Here is a 21,703-nt window from a genome sequence, read left to right as displayed (position 1 = left end):
AAAAAATAACAACCCTTATTTATTCCTATTTAAACACAGCCAGACGGGTGATTGCTTGTCAGTGTGAGCTATCGTCGTGGAACATGAACCCCCCTCTGTGACAAAGCAGATAGCATTACATTTACTTCTAAGCTAAAAATGCTCAGGAGCCATATAAAGCAGCGTGCGATTAACTTAATTAAAGAAGGAACTGAATATATAGTGCATCTTATGGGAAAAATTACATGAAAATACATAAAAAGAAATATTATAAACACAAGATACTATAATGTATAAAAACAATACATACAAATGTGCCAGGATTAGGTTAAAGTGCATTCTATGTTAAAGGGATGCTAAACCCATTTTTTTTTCTTTCACGATTCAAATAAATCATGCAATTTTAAGCAACTTTCTAATTTACGCCTATTATAATTTTTTCTTCATACTCTTGCTATCTTTATTTAAAAAAGCTGGAATCTAAGCTTAGGAGCAGGCCCATTTTTGGTTCAGAACACTTGATAGCGCTTGCTGATTGGTGGCTATATTTAGCCACTAAACAGAAAGCGTAACCCAGGTGCTCCTAAGCTTACATTCGTGCTCTTTAAATAAAGATAGCAAGTGATCAAAGAAAAAAATTATAATAGGAGTAAATTATAAAGTTGCTTAAAATCGCATGCTGTATCTGAATCATGAAAGAAAAAAAATTGATATCCCTTTAAGCACTGGTTTGCGCTTTTGCAATTTAACACTTTAGATGGGATTGAGAGTTACAAACACCAAAAACATGTTCATTATTTCTTGAATTAATAACTTATTAAATTATTTTATAGTTTCACTACGTACTGCTGTAACCAATGTTAAGAAAATTTTGCATGGGAATAAACCTCGGGGTAATGTATTTCTAACTTATTTGATGAACAACAGTAGTGCAGGGGGATAAGGCATATTGCTGACAAAATTTAACTTCACAGGTTCAAGTTCCATTTAAGAACATTTCTATTTTAATTTATTATTGTTGAAATTAATGTAACAGGATGAAATTACGATTCACGGCTTATGTTGTGCACGGATGCTATGAAGGACAAACAAGTGAAAATCAGAACTGCAGAGTATGCACGCGCAAACACATTTAATCTGTGTCTATGTTGGGCTAACAGAATGCTTATATAGGTGATGCCTGTATGAAATGTAAAACTGCTAAAGGACTATAAAGAGTTTAGGATATAGAGTACCACATCCATTTGCTGAAATTCACAGCTTTAACTCCTTCGCTGACAGAAATTTTAGAGAAAAAACTGCCAAAAGTACGGGAGAATCTTTAGTATTTTTGCAATAACTCTGTTTAAACAAAACTAGAGCCTCTGTTGTAGGCAACCCAATGTATTGATCTAGGTTTATTTATGGTACAGTATCTCATAAAAGTGAGTACACCCCTCACATTTTTGTAAATATTTTATTATATCTTTTCATGTGACAACACTGAAGAAATGTCACTTTGCTACAATGTAAAGTAGTGAGTGTACAGCCTGTATAACAGTGTAAATTTGCTGTCCCCTCAAAATAACAACACACAGCCATTAATAACTAAACCGTTAGCAACAAAAGTGAGTACACCCCTAAGTGGAGATGTCCAAATTGGGCCCAAAGTGTCAATATTTTGTGTGGCCACCATTACTTTCCAGCACTGCCTTAACCCTCTTGGGCATGGAGTTCACCAGAGCTTCACAGGTTGCCACTGAAGTTCTCTTCCACTCCTCCATGATGACATCACAGAGCTTGTGGATGTTAGAGACCTTGCGCTCCCCCACCTTCCATTTTAGGATGCCCCACAGATGCTCCATAGGTATTAGGTCTGGAGACAAGCTTGGCCAGTCCATCACCTTTACCCTCAGCTTCTTTAACAAGCCAGTGGTCGTCTTGGAGTTGTGTTTGGGGTTGTTATGTTGGAATACTGCCCTGCGGCCCAGTCTCTGAAGGGAGGGGATCATGCTCTGCTTCAGTATGCCACAGTACATGCTGGCATTCATGGTTCCCTCAATGAACTGTAGCTCCCCAGTGCAGGCAGCACTGATGCAGGCCCAGACCATGACACTTCCACCACCATGCTTGACTGTAGGCAAGACACACTTGTCTTTCTACTCCTCACCTGGTTGCCACCACACACGCTTGACACCATCTGAACCAAATAAGTTTATCTTGATCTAATCGGACCACAGGACATGGTTCCAGTAATCCATGTCCTTAGTCTGCTTGTCTTCATCAAACTGTTTGCTGGCTTTCTTATGCATCATCTTTAGAAGAGGCTTCCTTCTGGGATGACAGCCATGCAGACCAATTTGATGCGATGCAGTGTTCGGCGTATGGTCTTAGCACTGAGAAGCTGACCCCCGCCCCTTCAACCTCTGCAGCAATGCTGGCAGCACTCATATGTCTATTTCCCAAAGACAACCTCTGGATATGACTCTGAGCACGTTCACTCAACATCTTTGGTCGACCATGGTGAGGCCTGTTCTGAGTGGAACCTGTCCTGTAAAACCGCTGTATGGTCTTTCCCCCCATGCTGCAGCTCAGTTTAAGGGTCTTGGCAATCTTCTTAAAGCCTAGGCCATCTTTATGTAGAGCAACAATTCTTTTTTCAGATCCTCAGTGAGTTCTTTGCCATGAACTTCCAGTGACCAGTATGAGAGAGTGTGAGAGGGATAACACCAAATTTAACACACCTGCTCCCCATTCACACCTGAGACCTTGTAACACTAACAAGTCACATGACAGCAGGGAGGGAAAATAGCTAATTGGGCCCAATTTGGACATTTCCACATAGGAGTGTACTCACTTTTGTTGCCAACTATTTAGACATTAATGGCTGTGTGTTGAGTTATTTTGAGGGGACAGCAAATTTACACTGTTATACAGGCTGTACACTCACTACTTTACATTGTAGAAAAGTGTAATTTCTTCAGTGTTGTCACATGAAAATATATAATAAAATATTTACAAAAATGTGAGGGGTGTACTCACTTTTGTGAGATACTGTACAATTGATGCCTCTATTTGGCCACCAAATATGATCATATATAAAAAAAGAAAATAGTTAAATTTATTGTAAACTGGATTCCTATTGCAGTCATAAGACAAATGGTTGTAAAAGCTTCTCTGGTATCCCCCCCCCCATTTTTTAATTTTTTATAAAATAGCAGACATGGATGGCATTGCTATTGGTTTTTGGCAATTAGAAGGCCGCTAATTGCAGCTGTGCACCACACATCTGAAATTCCCAGCAGTGAAGGGGTTAATCAGGTAGCTTCTAAGGTTAATATTTGCTCTAATGTATCTAAGATGGATTACCCTCCCAAACAGCTCCCCCCCACCACCACTATTTTAGCTACTGACAGTCTGCAGTTTAGGGCTTTGACTTATATTTTATTTATTATCTCTGTTTTCTAGAACCCTCCTTCGCCTCCTACCTCCCTGGTCCCCCCCCCCCAATAGCTCTCTAACCCTCCGCCTCCCACTGCTCCCCATGTTTGTTACTGTCAGCCAGGCTTCTTATATTTATATATTTTCTGTAACTATCTGCGATCTGGCTTTATATGGTAAGGAAGCACAATCAGTCCTCCCTTTCCATATGAAGGGAGATGCCTTCTGCCCCCTGGTTGTGACTCTCGCTGTTTAAACGGACAATGTGGACCACAATATGCACCTCTGTGCTGGATGTAGTTACCTTGGGCAAAGTACTGCATGACATAGAACCTACGTCCATTTATCACAAAGGGTTAAAATACATTCCGAGCAGAAATAAATATTGTAATAGTTCTGTGTTAGAGCTAATCTAGAACAGACCAAAATGTCCCAAAAGATTTATAGCACAGATAGTAGAGGTGTGTGTGTTTTATATATGTGTCAGAAGTTCTGGCTCAAATTAAATAAGAGCAGGGAAATTCCTGGTTTCTCTTAAAGAAGTTTGAAACAAACTCTGCACTTCCACCAAGAATAGTTTAAACTTTTTTTTTTTTTTTAAATAACTCTTTTGTGGTACAGTAGCTGTACTGACATGCAGTGTATTGAGAGGTAGAGAGTCTCACATTTTTTCAGCTGAAAGAAGGAATTTCTACTATTTTTGTATTTGAGTGAGAACAAACTCTGGAAAGAACACTTATATATTTTTTTTTTAGTTTAATAAATATAATAATTGCACAGCCAATTATATCACCCAATTATTCTATTTGGCATAATGTCCTGAATTTCTTCCAACAGGAAAACTAAACCAGCTGACAAAAAAAAAACAAACTTGCGGTGAGAACTACTAACCAACTTAAATTTTGGTATAATATACTAAAGAAAGAAAAAAAAAAGAGAGAGGCTCCACTGAGGATGTCTATACCACCATGCAGTATTGCACTATTAATCAGTAATTCTTTCTTCAAGGAGTGACATAACAGGTATAGACACAAATAAAAATTCATTTAAATAAGCAAATGAATAATACTAGACAATTCCAAACCTCGTTACCATTACAGAACTACATTCAAATACTCAGACAAATGCTATAATGTAAATCAGAGTATATAAAAAAAGTTTATGTTGAAGGCATTCGTATTTAAATTATATTTAACATTAAACACAATATTAAAAAAAAACTGACTACCACAGAAAATGTGATGCATACATTTGTTTTATCTAAATATTTTATTACCAATAAATATTATATTCCTTATATAGTTATTATTATAACAATTATACATGATTAAATATATAATAAAGCAGTTGCAAACTTACAATTTGAAGTCAAAAGCCAGGCATCTCTAAACCCCCCTCTGCATATACTACCCAACCAGACAGTGCAGATGCCTTGCTTCCAATGGAAGTCAGGAAGTAAATACAAACGCTTTTCCTTCCTCAGTCCAGTGATAACCTCCTTTAGAAATGTCTTTTATTGTCACACCAGACTTCCCTCTTTATCTAACGAGCAGCACATCAAATAAATTGTACAATTGCTGCATGCCAGGAACTGGTTTCCTTGCCTCCAGTAGCTTCACAGATAAAAAGCAATATGCTACATTACTTTTAATTCTGACTTTTTTTCCCATTTGAAAAAAAAATAAAAAAAATGTATTGCTAAATTATAGGTTTTTATCAGCGATTTTGTTTCTGGTTAGCTTTAATGCATATAGAAATAATGACATGATAAGCTGGAGCGAGATCCCAGGATCTGTATAATTGGATAGCATGAAAAAAAGTTCACATCACATTAGTAATACTGAATAGAGCAGCTAAATGCAGCTGAACCTTATGCTATTAAAGCATAATCTGCAAGTAATTAGCAACTGGAGTTCACCCTGACTTCAAGAAATCGACAGCACAGCTGAACACTAAGGGGTGTTTAATAGGGATCTAAACAGAGATAATTAAACCATCGTTTTAACCTACGGCATTCCAAACACATCTTAAAAGGACATGGAATTGTATACATTAAGTAACTCAGCACTTACAAAATGTTGCTTTAGAAAAATAAAATATAGTTTTTTTCTTTCTTTACTTGGCTCTGTGTTGTACAGCCATATTTATGCACCCTCTGAATATATATATATATATATATATATATATATATATATATATATACACACACACAAAGTCCAAAGCAATGCACTCTCACAAACTTCAGGGTCACGGTATCGGGTTGCAGCTTTCCAATATAGAATCAAAAATGAGCAATTGCACTCGCTGGGTTTAAAGGGACACTGAACCCAATTTTTTTCTTTCATGATTCAGATAGAACAAGCAACTTTCTAATTTACTCCTAATATAAAATGTTATTCATTCTCTTAGTATCTTTATTTGAAATGCAATAATGTAAGTTTAGATGCCGGCCCATTTTTGGTGAACAACCTGGCTTCTTCTTGCTGATTGGTGGATAAATTCACTCACCAATAAACAAGTGCTGTCCAGAGTCTAAACCAAAAAAATAGCTTAGATGCCTTTATTTTTAAAAATAAAGATAGAAAGGGAACTATTGATAATAGGACTAAATTAGAAAGTTGCTTAACATTGCATGTTCTATCTGAATCACAAAAGAAACACTTTGGGTTCAGTGTCCCTGTAAGTCAAAGCAAATCTTTTAATGTGTAAATGCATTTGGGTGTTAACCACTTCCTCTGTCTGAGGAAGGGGTGAACACCACAAAAACGTTTACACATTAAAAGATTTGCTTTGACTTAAACCCAGTGAGTGCAATTGCTAATTTTCTATATATATATATATATATATATATATATATATTCAAACCAAACTACTTTCATCCAAAGCAAGACCAGGCAGACTTAAAGTAGCCATACCATAAGAAAATCAGTATATCAAGCTAACATCATTACAGAACAGCCTCTGTACCCATAATTAAAATCCAGCTGAATCAGGAATGTTGTACCCTAGCAAGCAAAGGCACAGTCAACATACAACTAGAGAAGTCTGGTTTCCATGGGAGAGAAGTGGTCTTTAAATGATAAGTCTAAATGTTTAGCATGGGCCAAAAAATGACAGATTTCAGAGGAAGATCTAGTATTGTGTACTGACATAGTTTGCTTCTCTAAATATGTTTACATGGTAACATATATCAAACTTTACAGAAGGCAGCACAAATCACTTGTATTCTTACTTTATTAATGGCATCAACCTCATCGGTAACTTCCAGCTGAACTTCAATCTCCTCTGGGGCGGTCTCACTGCAACTGTCCTGGTCATTGCATGCTGTATGTACAAAGTAGAGATGGGTCATTAGCAATGAATATAGGAGCTCCCCACAGTATACAGGATGACAATGGCACTTCACAATCATCAATTGACACTACAAGATAGGATTTTAGATTGCACGTTATAGAGCTGCTGAATATATTCATGTAAGTCTACGTCACCATGGTCAACTCAATTGACCAGTCTCAAAATGTTTTAGCCATACTACCAAGCCAGGATGTCATGTGTAAGATCTCATGAAGCAATACAAAAGTTTCTACAGCACCAAATGTCTTATATTGAAGCATAACATTCGAAAAGGTATGCAACATTTCGGGATCACAGTCCCTTAATCATGCATACAGAGCTATATACGTGTGTCTTATTTAAAGGTATGACCAGCCAATCAAACACCTTTAAGATCTTTAACACTTTCATGTATCGATGCTAGCTAACATTCAATATACTACCAATTATTTTGCATAAAAAACATTATACATATTTAAAAAGACACTAAAAGTGCTAAGTGTATATGTACATATTTTGGAATGCATTTTCTTAAAGTTTTCATACTTTTTAAAAACATTACCCATATATTAATTAACAACAAGGAAACTTAAATATTAAAGGATAGAATCAATATACCTAGAGGAAGACTGAAAAATCCAATTCCCTATTTAATCCTTTGGGGTACCTGGTATTCAATTTATGTATCCAAAATGCCTCTCTCTGTTTTAGAAGACGTTCTCTACTTCCTCCTCCTCTAGGTATATCAATCTGATCTATAATTTGCCATCTAAGCTGATTCCTTTGATGATCACCCTCTACAAAATGACAGGCTAAAACAGCTTTTTTATCCTTTTTTTTTTAATATTGGATTTATGTTGATTTAATCTCTCATCCTTTGGGTAGTTTTCCCAATATAGATTTTAGAACCTGGGCATTTTATTATATAAATCACAAATGTGGATTCACAAGTGAAGAATGGTTTTAATTTAAATTTATGACCACTCCTAGGGTGAACAAATTCTTTACTTTACTTTTTTATTACCGAATGGCAATTACCACATCCTAAACAAGGATAGCAGCCTATATTTTTCTCAGTGATGAATCTCTCCCTCTTACAAAATTTAGGCCCTAAGTCTGACTGTACCAAAATAACATTAAGATATTTTACTCTCATGTGTGCCATGATAGGTTTATTTTGTAGAATTTTTATCTCTTTATTACAATCCTAAATTATATGCCAATGATTCTTGATGATGCAGGCTATTTTCTTGCTATGGTCATTATATTGGGATACAAATATTTTTTTCATTATTTGCCTGTTTGGCCATATTTTTAATATCCCTTTTTTGACATATATTGTGTGTTTCCTTATCGATTAACCCCTAAGGGTATCCTCTTTCCAGGAACTCCCCATTTCTTTTTTCTTTCATATCTTCCTCATGGACTATTCTATCAACCCTGATTAATTGGCTCCTTGGAAGGGAGTCCTTCAATCTTTTGTTATGAAAATCTAAGAAGGGTATTGCGATCCGTTTCCTTACGGTGTATATCAATTTTCAAATTTGACCCTCTCTTATATACTACAGTAAAAATAAAAAAATGTCCTCACTGGAGGCCAACGTGAACTCAAGGCCATTAACCTCATGATTAATTTCCTCTACGAATTCGAAGAGGGAGTCTTCGTTGCCCCACCATATGCCAAAAACATCAATAAATCGCCACCAGGTGGCGCCATACTTTAAAAATAGATGTTTGATGTAAACAAATTTTTCTTCAAAATGATTCATGTAAAGGTTGGCATATGATGGGGCAACTTTAGACCCCATGGCCGTGCCCTTTCTTTGTATGTACCAGGAGTCTATAAAGAGAAAATATTTATAGTATAAAATAATTCTCAATAATTCTTCAAAAAAATCAACCTGCTGTATATTATATTGGCCCGATGTGGCTGTTGTCGAATTATTCCTATGCCAGTCTCGTGCTATATAATAAGTATATAATATACAGCAGGTTGATTTTTTTGAAGAATTATTGAGAATTGTTTTATACTATAATTATTTTCTCTCTATAGACTCCTGGTACATACAAAGTAAGGGCACGGCCATGGGGTCTAACGTTGCCCCATCATATGCCAACCTTTACATGAATCATTTTGAAGAAAAATTTGTTTACAGCAATCATCTATTTTTAAAGTATAGCGTCACCTGGTGGCGATTTATTGATGATGTGTTTGGCATATGGTGGGGCAATGAAGACTCCCTCTTCGAATTTGTAGAGGAAATAAATCATGGGCTTTATGTCCTTGAGTTCACGTTGGACTCTAGTGAGGAAAAAAATTAACCCTAAGGGGTTAATCGATAAGGAAACACACAATATATGTCATAAAAGGGATAATAAAAATAAGGCCAAAGAGGCAAATAATGAAAAATTAATATTTGGATCCCAATAAATTGACCATAGCGAGAAAATAGCTTGCATCATCAGGAATCATTGGAATATAAATCAGGAATGTAATAAAGAGATAACAATTCTACAAATTAAACCTATCATGGCACACAGGAGAGTAAAAAAATCGCAATATTATTTTGGTACAGTCAGACTAAGGGCCAAAATGTGGTAAGAGGGAGAGATACACCACTGAGAAAAATATAGGCTGCCATCCTTGTTTAGGATGTGGTAATTGCCATTTGGTAATAAAAAGGTAAAGAATTTGTTCACCCTAGGAGTGGTCATAAATTTAAATTAAAATCATACTTCACTTGTGAATCCACAATTGTGGATTATATAATAAAATGCCCATGTTCTAAAATCTATATTGGGGAGACTACCCAAAAGATTAGAGATAGATTAAATCAACATAAATCCAGTATTAGAAAGAAGGATAAAAAAAGCTGCTTTAGCCTGTCATTCCTCTAGGTATATTGATTCTATCCTTTAATATGCAAGTTTCCTTGTTGTTAATTAATATATGGATAATATATGGATAATGTTTTTAAAAAGTATGAAAACTTTAAGAAAAATGCATTCCAAAATATGTACATATGCACTTAGCACTTTTAGTGTCTTTTTAAATATGTGTAATGTTTTTTTATGAACAATAGATGGCAGTATATTGAATGTTGGCTAGCATCGATACATGAAAGTGTTAAAGATCCTAAAGATGTTTGACTGGCTGATCATACCTTTCATTAAGACACAGGTGTATAGCTCTGTATGCATGATTAAGGGACTGTAATCCCGAATGTTGCATACCGTTGCTGTTATGTTATGCTTTAATAAAAGACATTTGGTGCTGTGGAAACTTTTGTATTGCTGTATGAGTGAGCTGTAGGTCGCCATCTTATCCACGGTGCACCATAACCACGGAGGGTATTGCCCTGTTGCCGGTCTAACATTGGATCTCATGTATGGAGAGATATTGCTTTGAATGAAAGCCTGGTGTAAGAATGACACAGCCAATAGCCTTGATAAAAAGGTAAGATTAAGGTAAGATTAAAGGCCTGGAACTAGGGATTGGGGTTTAGGGTTAAAACAGTTACATACCATGCAATGTATTCTCACTACTTCACTCCTTTTCCCTGTGTAAGCAATCAAGCACAGTGCACCAAGTATTACAAATTAATGAATATGTAATCTGGTACTATTCTGATAAGGCATGCACAAATACTTTTTTGTTGAAGGTCGGTGGATGGATTAGCCACATTACATTGTTGGATAAGTACAAAAATAGATTATAATCATAGAACATTAAGCGCCACTAGGGGGTGTGAAATGCGTAAGCCAGAACTTGCTGTGTATGCCCTTTGCCTGGGAATACTACACTTTTTTATTCAAACCAATACAATTTATATTTTTTAATTTTACACTAACTGAGTAGAGCCTGCTATTTTTGTACTTATCCAGTTGTTTTCCAGCCTGATCCGCCGTTTGCTAAGGCTCTCCGGGTTTTTTTGGGTAGCAGTTGCTGTTTCTTTGTTGATCTGCCCCTATTGGAGTCTCTGACCGTGTTCTGGAAACCCCCCCTGCACATTACATTGTTACATATGCTAAAAATAATACCTCACATTAAAATTAGAGTATAAGTTTATAATTATAAATTATTCACTATATTTATAATTATAAATATATATAATTATAAATATATATATTCACTATATATTATTATACTATTCTTTGATTTCAATATAATTGTATACACTACTTTAATTGATAATATGTAGTACAAATACATCTGGTTAAAAAGGATAATATACACCAATTTTTATATAACTGCATGTAATAGACACTACTATGAAGAATAATATGCACAGATTCGGATCTAAAAAACATAATTTATGCTTACCGGATAAATTCCTTTCTCCTGTAGTGTAGTCAGTCCACGGGTCATCCATTACTTATGGGATATTAACTCCTCCCCAACAGGAAGTGCAAGAGGATAACCCAAGCAGAGCTGCTATATAGCTCCTCCCCTCTACGTCACACCCAGTCATTCGACCGAAAACCAAACGAGAAAGGAGAAACTATAGGGTGCAGTGGTGACTGGAGTATAATTTAAAAATTTAGACCTGCCATAAAAAACAGGGCGGGCCGTGGACTGACTACACTACAGGAGAAAGGAATTTATCAGGTAAGCATAAATTATGTTTTCTCCTGTTAAGTGTAGTCAGTCCACGGGTCATCCATTACTTATGGGATACCAATACCAAAGCTAAAGTACACGGATGACGGGAGGGACAGGCAGGATCTTTATACGGAAGGAACCACTGCCTGAAGAACCTTTCTCCCAAAAACAGCCTCCGAAGAAGCAAAAGTGTCAAATTTGTAAAATTTGGAAAAAGTATGAAGAGAAGACCAAGTTGCAGCCTTGCAAATCTGTTCAACAGAGGCCTCATTCTTAAAGGCCCAAGTGGAAGCCACAGCTCTAGTAGAATGAGCTGTAATCCTTTCAGGAGGTTGCTGTCCAGCAGTCTCATAGGCTAACCGTATTATGCTACGAAGCCAAAAAGAGAGAGAGGTAGCAGATGCTTTTTGACCTCTCCTCTGTCCAGAATAAACGACAAACAGGGAAGAAGTTTGGCGAAAATCCTTAGTTGCCTGTAAATAAAATTTCAGGGCACGGAGTACGTCTAGATTGTGCAGAAGTTGTTCCTTCTTTGAAGAAGGGTTAGGGCACAATGATGGAACAACAATCTCTTGATTGATATTCCTGTTAGTGACTACCTTAGGTAAGAACCCAGGTTTAGTACGCAGAACTACCTTATCTGAATGAAAAATCAGATAAGGAGAATCACAATGTAAGGCTGATAACTCAGAGACTCTACGAGCCGAGGAAATAGCCATTAAAAACAGAACTTTCCAAGATAATAGCTTGATATCAATGGAATGAAGGGGTTCAAACGGAACACCCTGTAAAACGTTAAGAACTAAGTTTAAGCTCCACGGTGGAGCTACAGTCTTAAACACAGGCTTAATCCTAGCCAAAGCCTGACAAAAAGCCTGAACGTCTGGAACTTCTGACAGACGTTTGTGTAAAAGGATGGACAGAGCTGAGATCTGTCCCTTTAAAGAACTTGCAGATAAACCCTTTTCTAAACCTTCTTGTAGAAAAGACAATATCCTAGGAATCCTAACCTTACTCCATGAGTAACTCTTGGATTCGCACCAGTGTAAGTATTTAGGCCATATCTTATGGTAAATTTTCCTGGTAACAGGTTTCCTAGCCTGTATTAAGGTATCAATTACTGACTCCGAAAATCCACGCTTTGATAAAATCAAGCGTTCAATTTCCATGCAGTCAGCTTCAGAGAAATTAGATTTTGATGTTTGAAAGGACCCTGAATTAGAAGGTCCTGTCTCAGAGGCAGAGACCAAGGTGGACAGGATGACATGTCCACTAGATCTGCATACCAGGTCCTGCGTGGCCACGCAGGCGCTATTAGAATCACCGATGCTTTCTCCTGTTTGATCCTGGCAATCAGACGAGGAAGCATCGGGAAGGGTGGAAACACATAAGCCATCCTGAAGGTCCAAGGTGCTGTCAAAGCATCTATCAGGACCGCTCCCGGGTCCCTGGACCTGGACCCGTAACAAGGAAGCTTGGCGTTCTGGCGAGACGCCATGAGATCCATATCTGGTTTGCCCCAACGTCGAAGTATTTGGGCAAAGACCTCCGGATGAAGTTCCCACTCCCCCGGATGAAAAGTTTGGCGACTTAGAAAATCCGCCTCCCAGTTCTCCACGCCTGGGATGTGGATCGCTGACAGGTGGCAAGAGTGAGACTCTGCCCAGCGAATTATCTTTGATACTTCCATCATCGCTAGGGAACTCCTTGTCCCTCCCTGATGATTGATGTAAGCCACAGTCGTGATGTTGTCCGACTGAAACCTGATGAACCTCAGAGTTGCTAACTGAGGCCAAGCCAGAAGGGCATTGAGAACTGCTCTCAATTCCAGAATGTTTATTGGAAGGAGACTCTCCTCTTGAGTCCATGATCCCTGAGCCTTCAGGGAATTCCAGACAGCGCCCCAACCTAGTAGGCTGGCGTCTGTTGTTACAATTGTCCAGTCTGGCCTGCTGAAGGGCATCCCCCTGGACAGATGTGGCCGAGAAAGCCACCATAGAAGAGAATCTCTGGTCTCTTGAACCAGATTCAGCATAGGGGACAAATCTGAGTAATCCCCATTCCACTGACTTAGCATGCACAATTGCAGCGGTCTGAGATGCAGGCGTGCAAAAGGAACTATGTCCATTGCCGCTACCATTAAGCCGATTACCTCCATGCATTGAGCCACTGACGGGTGTTGAATGGAATGAAGGACACGGCAAGCATTTAGAAGCTTTGTTAACCTGTCCTCTGTCAGGTAAATTTTCATTTCTACAGAATCTATAAGAGTCCCCAAGAAGGGAACTCTTGTGAGTGGTAAGAGAGAACTCTTCTCCTCGTTCACTTTCCACCCATGCGACCTTAGAAATGCCAGTACTAACTCTGTATGAGACTTGGCAGTTTGGAAGCTTGATGCTTGTATCAGAATGTCGTCTAGGTACGGAGCTACCGAAATTCCTCGCGGTCTTAGTACCGCCAGAAGAGAGCCCAGAACCTTTGTAAAGATTCTTGGAGCCGTAGCCAACCCGAAGGGAAGAGCTACAAACTGGTAATGCCTGTCTAGGAAGGCAAACCTTAGATACCGGTAATGTTCTTTGTGAATCGGTATGTGAAGGTAAGCATCCTTTAAATCCACTGTGGTCATGTACTGACCTCTTTGGATCATGGGTAAGATTGTCCGAATAGTTTCCATTTTGAACGATGGAAATCTTAGGAATTTGTTTAGGATCTTTAAATCCAATATTGGTCTGAAGGTTCCCTCTTTTTTGGGAACCACAAACAGATTTGAGTAAAACCCTTGTCCGTGTTCCGACCGCGGAACTGGGTGGATCACTCCCATTAGTAAAAGGTCTTGTACACAGCGTAGAAACGCCTCTTTCTTTATCTGGTTTGTTGACAACCTTGAAAGGTGAAATCTCCCTTGTGGAGGAGAAGCTTTGAAGTCCAGAAGATATCCCTGAGATATGATCTCCAACGCCCAGGGATCCTGGACATCTCTTGCCCAAGCCTGGGCGAAGAGAGAGAGTCTGCCCCCCACTAGATCCGTTTCCGGATCGGGGGCCCTCACTTCATGCTGTCTTAGGGGCAGCAGCAGGTTTTCTGGCCTGCTTGCCCTTGTTCCAGGTCTGGTTAGGTTTCCAGCCTTGTCTGTAGCGAGCAACAGCTCCTTCCTGTTTTGGAGCAGAGGAAGTTGATGCTGTTCCTGCCTTGAAGTTACGAAAGGCACGAAAATTAGACTGTCTAGCCCTTGGTTTGGCTCTGTCTTGAGGCAGGGCATGGCCTTTACCTCCCGTAATATCAGCGATAATTTCTTTCAAACCGGGCCCGAATAATGTCTGCCCCTTGAAAGGTATGTTAAGTAATTTAGATTTAGAAGTTACATCAGCTGACCAGGATTTTAGCCACATCGCTCTGCGCGCCTGAATGGCGAATCCGGAATTCTTAGCCGTAAGTTTAGTTAAATGTACAACGGCATCAGAAATAAATGAATTAGCTAGCTTAAGGGTTTTAAGCTTGTGTGTAATCTCATCTAATGGGGCTGAGTCAAGTGTCTCTTCCAGAGACTCAAACCAAAATGCTGCCGCAGCCGTGACAGGCGCAATGCATGCAAGGGGTTGCAATATAAAACCTTGTTGAACAAACATTTTCTTAAGGTAACCCTCTAACTTTTCATCCATTGGATCTGAAAAGGCACAGCTATCCTCCACCGGGATAGTGGTACACTTAGCTAAAGTAGAAACTGCTCCCTCCACCTTAGGGACCGTTTGCCATAAGTCCCGTGTGGTGGCGTCTATTGGAAACATTTTTCTGAATATAGGAGGGGGTGAGAAAGGCACACCGGGTCTATCCCACTCCTTAGTAACAATTTCAGTAAGTCTCTTAGGTATAGGAAAAACGTCAGTACTCGTCGGTACCGCAAAATATTTATCCAACCTACACATTTTCTCTGGTATTGCAACTGTGTTACAATCATTCAGAGCCACTAACACCTCCCCTAGTAATACACGGAGGTTTTCCAGCTTAAACTTAAAATTTGAAATGTCTGAATCCAGTTTATTTGGATCAGATCCGTCACCCGCAGAATAAAGCTCTCCGTCCTCATGTTCTGCAAATTGTGACGCAGTATCAGACATGGCCCTAGCATTATCAGCGCACTCTGTTCTCACCCCAGAGTGATCTCGTTTACCCCTAAGTTCTGGCAATTTAGACAAAACTTCAGTCATAACATTAGCCATGTCTTGTAAAGTGATTTGTAATGGCCGCCCTGATGTACTTGGCGTTACAATATCACGCACCTCCTGAGCGGGAGATGCAGGTACTGACACGTGAGGCAAGTTAGTCGGCATAACTTCCCCCTCATTGTCTGGTGAATGTTGCTTAACATGTACAGATTGGCTTTTATTTAAAGTAGCATCAATGCAATTAGTACATAAATTTCTATTGGGCTCCACCTTGGCTTTTGAACAGTGTCAGACATGTTTAAACAAACTAGCAATTAGACTAGCAAGCTTGGAAATACTTTTCAACTAAATTTACAAGCAATATGCAAAACGTTACTGTGCCTTTAATTAGCACACAAAAACTGTCACAGTTGAATAACAATGAACCGGATTAGTTATAGAAACCAAATTTTCACAGTAAATGCATAAATTTAGCAAAGGATTGCACTCATTAGCAATGGATGATTAACCCTTAATATCAGAAAAAACGGATGACAATTGAAAATATAAACGCTTTTATCACAGTCAAAGCACAGTCTCACAGGTCTGCTGTGAGTGATTACCTCCCTCAAAACTAGTTTTGAAGACCCCTGAGCTCTGTAGAGACGTCCTGGATCATGCAGGGAGAAGAAGGCAGACTGTGACTGAATTTCTGAAGCGTAGTAAAAGCGCCAAAATAGGCCCCTCCCACTCACAATACAACAGTGAGGGAAGCTCAGTAAACTGTTTTAATTCAAAACAAACGACAGCCATGTGGAAAATAACGCCCAAAACAATTTTTCACCAAGTACCTCAGATAATTAAACGATTTAACATGCCAGCAAACGTTTAAAATCTTAATTTATGAAATGTCATTAAAAACCTGCTGCTAGTCGCTCACACTGCAAGAGGCTAAAAGTTACATGCATACAGTATTTTCCCAGTGAAGTGCCATTCCCCAGAAATACTTAAGTGTAAACATACATACATATCAGCCTGATACCAGTTGCTACTACTGCATTTAAGGCTGTACTTACATTATATCGGTATTAGCAGTATTTTCTCAGTCAATTCCATTCCTTAGAAAATAATATACTGCAACATACCTCTTTGCAGGTGAACCTGCCCGCTGTCCCCTGTTCTGAAGTTACCTCACTCCTCAGAATGGCCGAGAACAGCAAATGGATCTTAGTTACGTCCGCTAAGATCATACACAAAAACTCAGGTAGATTCTTCTTCAAATGCTGCCTGAGAAGAAAACAACACACTCCGGTGTCGTTTAAAATAACAAACTTTTGATTGAAGATATAAAAACTAAGTTTAATCACCACAGTCCTCTCACACATCCTATCTATTAGTTGGGTGCAAGAGAATGACTGGGTGTGACGTAGAGGGGAGAAGCTATATAGCAGCTCTGCTTGGGTGATCCTCTTGCACTTCCTGTTGTGGAGGAGTTAATATCCCATAAGTAATGGATGACCCGTGGACTGACTACACTTAACAGGAGAAATCCCAGTTTAACACTGTTGAAAAGGTTAGGCTGGGACACCCACTGAAATGGGCTGGAAAGCCAGGCACTTCCCCCCTCCCCTGCATATGAAAAGACCCTTTATACAAACAAGAGCAAGCTGGAGTAGGTAGACAACAGTCTACTTCTAAAACTTTGGAGCTTTGTTAGGAGTCTGAAAATCAGCACAATGTTTTTTTTTTAAATTAAGCAAAACTATACTTTGTTACAAAAAACAAACAAACCCTGTACGGGCTAAATAAATGTATCATCTACAAAACATTTATGCAAAGAAAAATTGAGTGTACAATGTACCTTATTTACCTAGTATGAAGTTTGGAATTGCGTTTCTGATGACATATTAGGTCTGATTTCTACTCTGTGGTGCGGCATGTAGATTGGACAGTCTCAGTTCATTGATATATATATATATATATATATAAAAGAAAACAAAAATATGCACTCAGGATTCTTTAGAAAGTCAATTAGTTTTGACCCTTTTGCATTGAAAATCCTGAGTGCGCATATTTTTGTTTTCCCATGGTATTCCAATATTGCACCCAGGTGGTTGTCTTGCGGTGGGCATAAACAACTGAGTGGATATCTATAGATATATATATATATATATATATATATATATATACACTGTATATTTTTTCGTAGGGAGAGTAAAAAACAGAATTTATGCTTACCTGATAAATTACTTTCTCCAACGGTGTGTCCGGTCCACGGCGTCATCCTTACTTGTGGGATATTCTCTTCCCCAACAGGAAATGGCAAAGAGCCCAGCAAAGCTGGTCACATGATCCCTCCTAGGCTCCGCCTACCCCAGTCATTCGACCGACGTAAAGGAGGAATATGCATAGGAGAAATCATATGATACCGTGGTGACTGTAGTTAGAGAAAATAATTCATCAGACCTGATTAAAAAAAGCAGGGCGGGCCGTGGACCGGACACACCGTTGGAGAAAGTAATTTATCAGGTAAGCATAAATTCTGTTTTCTCCAACATAGGTGTGTCCGGTCCACGGCGTCATCCTTACTTGTGGGAACCAATACCAAAGCTTTAGGACACGGATGATGGGAGGGAGCAAATCAGGTCACCTAGATGGAAGGCACCCCGGCTTGCAAAACCTTTCTCCCAAAAATAGCCTCAGAAGAAGCAAAAGTATCAAATTTGTAAAATTTGGTAAAAGTGTGCAGTGAAGACCAAGTCGCTGCCTTACATATCTGATCAACAGAAGCCTCGTTCTTGAAGGCCCATGTGGAAGCCACAGCCCTAGTGGAGTGAGCTGTGATTCCTTCAGGAGGCTGCCGTCCGGCAGTCTCATAAGCCAATCGGATGATGCTTTTAAGCCAAAAAGAGAGAGAGGTAGAAGTTGCTTTTTGACCTCTCCTTTTACCAGAATAAACAACAAACAAAGAAGATGTTTGTCTGAAATCCTTTGTAGCCTCTAAATAGAATTTTAGAGCACGAACTTCATCCAAATTGTGTAACAAACGTTCCTTCTTTGAAACTGGATTCGGACACAAAGAAGGCACAACTATCTCCTGGTTAATGTTTTTGTTAGAAACAACTTTCGGAAGAAAACCAGGTTTAGTACGCAAAACCACCTTATCTGCATGGAACACCAGATAAGGAGGAGAACACTGCAGAGCAGATAACTCTGAAACTCTTCTAGCAGAAGAAATTGCAACCAAAAACAAAACTTTCCAAGATAGTAACTTAATATCTACGGAATGTAAGGGTTCAAACGGAACCCCTTGAAGAACTGAAAGAACTAAATTGAGACTCCAAGGAGGAGTCAAAGGTTTGTAAACAGGCTTGATTCTAACCAGAGCCTGAACAAAAGCTTGAACATCTGGCACAGCCGCCAGTTTTTTGTGAAGTAAAACAGATAAAGCAGAAATCTGTCCCTTCAAAGAACTTGCAGATAATCCTTTCTCCAAACCCTCCTGTAGAAAGGATAGAATCTTAGGAATTTTTATCTTGTTCCATGGGAATCCTTTAGATTCACACCAACAAATATATTTTTTCCATATTTTATGGTAAATTTTCCTAGTTACAGGCTTTCTAGCCTGAACAAGAGTATCAATGACAGAATCTGAAAACCCACGCTTTGATAAAATCAAGCGTTCAATCTCCAAGCAGTCAGTTGGAGTGAAGCCAGATTCGGATGTTCGAATGGACCTTGAACAAGAAGGTCCTGTCTCAAAGGTAGCTTCCATGGTGGAGCCGATGACATATTCACCAGGTCTGCATACCAAGTTCTGCGTGGCCACGCAGGAGCTATCAAGATCACCGAAGCCCTCTCCTGATTGATCCTGGCTACCAGCCTGGGAATGAGAGGGAACTGTGGGAATACATAAGCTAGGTTGAAGGTCCAAGGCGCTATCAGTGCATCTACTAGAGTCGCCCTGGGATCCCTGGATCTGGACCCGTAGCAAGGAACCTTGAAGTTCTGACGAGACGCCATCAGGTCCATGTCTGGAATGCCCCATAATTGAGTTATTTGGGCAAAGATTTCCGGATGGAGTTCCCACTCCCCCGGATGGAAAGTCTGACGACTCAGAAAATCCGCTTCCCAATTTTCCACTCCTGGGATGTGGATTGCAGGCAAGTGGCAGGAGTGATTCTCCGCCCATTGAATTATTTTGTGCACTTCCTCCATCGCCAGGGAACTCCTTGTTCCCCCCTGATGGTTGATATATGCAACAGTCGTCATGTTGTCTGATTGAAACCTTATGAATTTGGCCTTTGCTAGTTGAGGCCAAGCTTTGAGAGCATTGAATATCGCTCGCAGTTCCAGAATGTTTATCGGGAGAAGAGATTCTTCCCGAGACCATAGACCCTGAGCTTTCAGGGGTTCCCAGACCGCGCCCCAGCCCACCAGACTGGCGTCGGTCGTGACAATGACCCACTCTGGTCTGCGGAAGCTCATTCCCTGTGACAGGTTGTCCAGGTTCAGCCACCAACGGAGTGAATCTCTGGTTCTTTGATCTACTTGGATCGTCGGAGACAAGTCTGTATAATCCCCATTCCACTGTCTGAGCATGCACAGTTGTAATGGTCTTAGATGAATTCGTGCAAAAGGAACTATGTCCATTGCCGCAACCATCAAACCTATTACTTCCATGCACTGCGCTATGGAAGGAAGAAGAACAGAATGAAGTACTTGACAAGAGCTTAGAAGTTTTGATTTTCTGGCCTCTGTCAGAAAAATCTTCATTTCTAAGGAGTCTATTATTGTTCCCAAGAAGGGAACTCTTGTTGACGGGGACAGAGAACTTTTTTCTATGTTCACTTTCCACCCGTGAGATCTGAGAAAGGCTAGGACAATGTCCGTATGAGCCTTTGCTTTTGACAGAGACGACGCTTGAATCAGTATGTCGTCCAAGTAAGGTACTACTGCAATGCCCCTTGGTCTTAGCACCGCTAGAAGGGACCCTAGTACCTTTGTGAAAATCCTTGGAGCAGTGGCTAATCCGAACGGAAGTGCCACAAACTGGTAATGCTTGTCCAGAAAGGCGAACCTTAGGAACCGATGATGTTCCTTGTGGATAGGAATATGTAGATATGCATCCTTTAAATCCACCGTGGTCATGAATTGACCTTCCTGGATGGTAGGAAGAATTGTTCGAATGGTTTCCATCTTGAACGATGGAACCCTGAGAAATTTGTTTAGAATCTTGAGATCTAAAATTGGTCTGAATGTTCCTTCTTTTTTGGGAACTATGAACAGATTGGAGTAAAACCCCATCCCTTGTTCTCCTAATGGAACAGGATGAATCACTCCCATTCTTAACAGGTCTTCTACACAATGTAAGAATGCCTGTCTTTTTATTTGGTTTGAAGACAATTGAGACCTGTGGAACCTCCCCCTTGGGGGTAGTTCCTTGAATTCCAGGAGATAACCTTGAGAAACTATTTCTAGCGCCCAAGGATCCTGAACATCTCTTGCCCAAGCCTGAGCAAAGAGAGAGAGTCTGCCCCCCACCAGATCCGGTCCCGGATCGGGGTCCAACACTTCATGCTGTTTTAGTAGCAGTGGCAGGTTTCTTGGCCTGCTTACCCTTGTTCCAGCCTTGCATCGGTCTCCAGGCTGGTTTGGTTTGAGAACTATTACCCTCTTGCTTAGAGGGTGTAGAATTTGAGGCTGGTCCGTTTCTGCGAAAGTGACGAAAATTTGGCTTATTTTTAGCCTTAAAAGACCTATCCTGAGGAAGGGCGTGGCCCTTTCCCCCAGTGATGTCTGAAATAATCTCTTTCAAGTCAGGGCCAAACAGCGTTTTACCTTTGAAAGGGATGTTAAGCAATTTGTTCTCTGAGGACACATCCGCTGACCAAGACTTTAGCCAAAGCGCTCTGCGCGCCACAATAGCAAAACCTGAATTTTTCGCCGCTAATCTAGCTAATTGCAAAGTGGCGTCTAAGATAAAAGAGTTAGCCAATTTAAGTGCTTGAACTCTGTCCATAACCTCCTCATACGAAGAGTCTTTATTGAGCGACTTTTCTAGTTCTTCGAACCAGAAACACGCTGCTGTAGTGACAGGAACAATGCATGAAATTGGTTGTAGAAGGTAACCTTGCTGAACAAACATCTTTTTAAGCAAACCCTCTAATTTTTTATCCATAGGATCTTTGAAAGCACAACTATCTTCTATAGGGATAGTAGTGCG

At 39.6% G+C, this 21,703-nt stretch overlaps 1 protein-coding gene across 3 annotated transcripts in view; it reads right to left on the bottom strand.

Moving 5' to 3' along the window:
* The window catches only part of TIAM1 (TIAM Rac1 associated GEF 1), an 873,661-nt gene that overhangs the window by 100,269 nt on the left and 751,689 nt on the right, over positions 1-21,703 (bottom strand). For all 3 annotated transcript variants that reach the window (XM_053705978.1, XM_053705976.1, XM_053705979.1), the window contains one exon: positions 6,632-6,723. In XM_053705978.1, the coding sequence (XP_053561953.1) occupies positions 6,632-6,723 (92 nt within the window). The remainder of the gene's footprint in view (positions 1-6,631; positions 6,724-21,703) is intronic.

The sequence above is a fragment of the Bombina bombina genome, chromosome 3 (genome assembly GCF_027579735.1).
Source record: "Bombina bombina isolate aBomBom1 chromosome 3, aBomBom1.pri, whole genome shotgun sequence".
NCBI lineage: Eukaryota > Metazoa > Chordata > Amphibia > Anura > Bombinatoridae > Bombina > Bombina bombina.
This window is presented reverse-complemented; position numbering and strand designations above follow the sequence as displayed.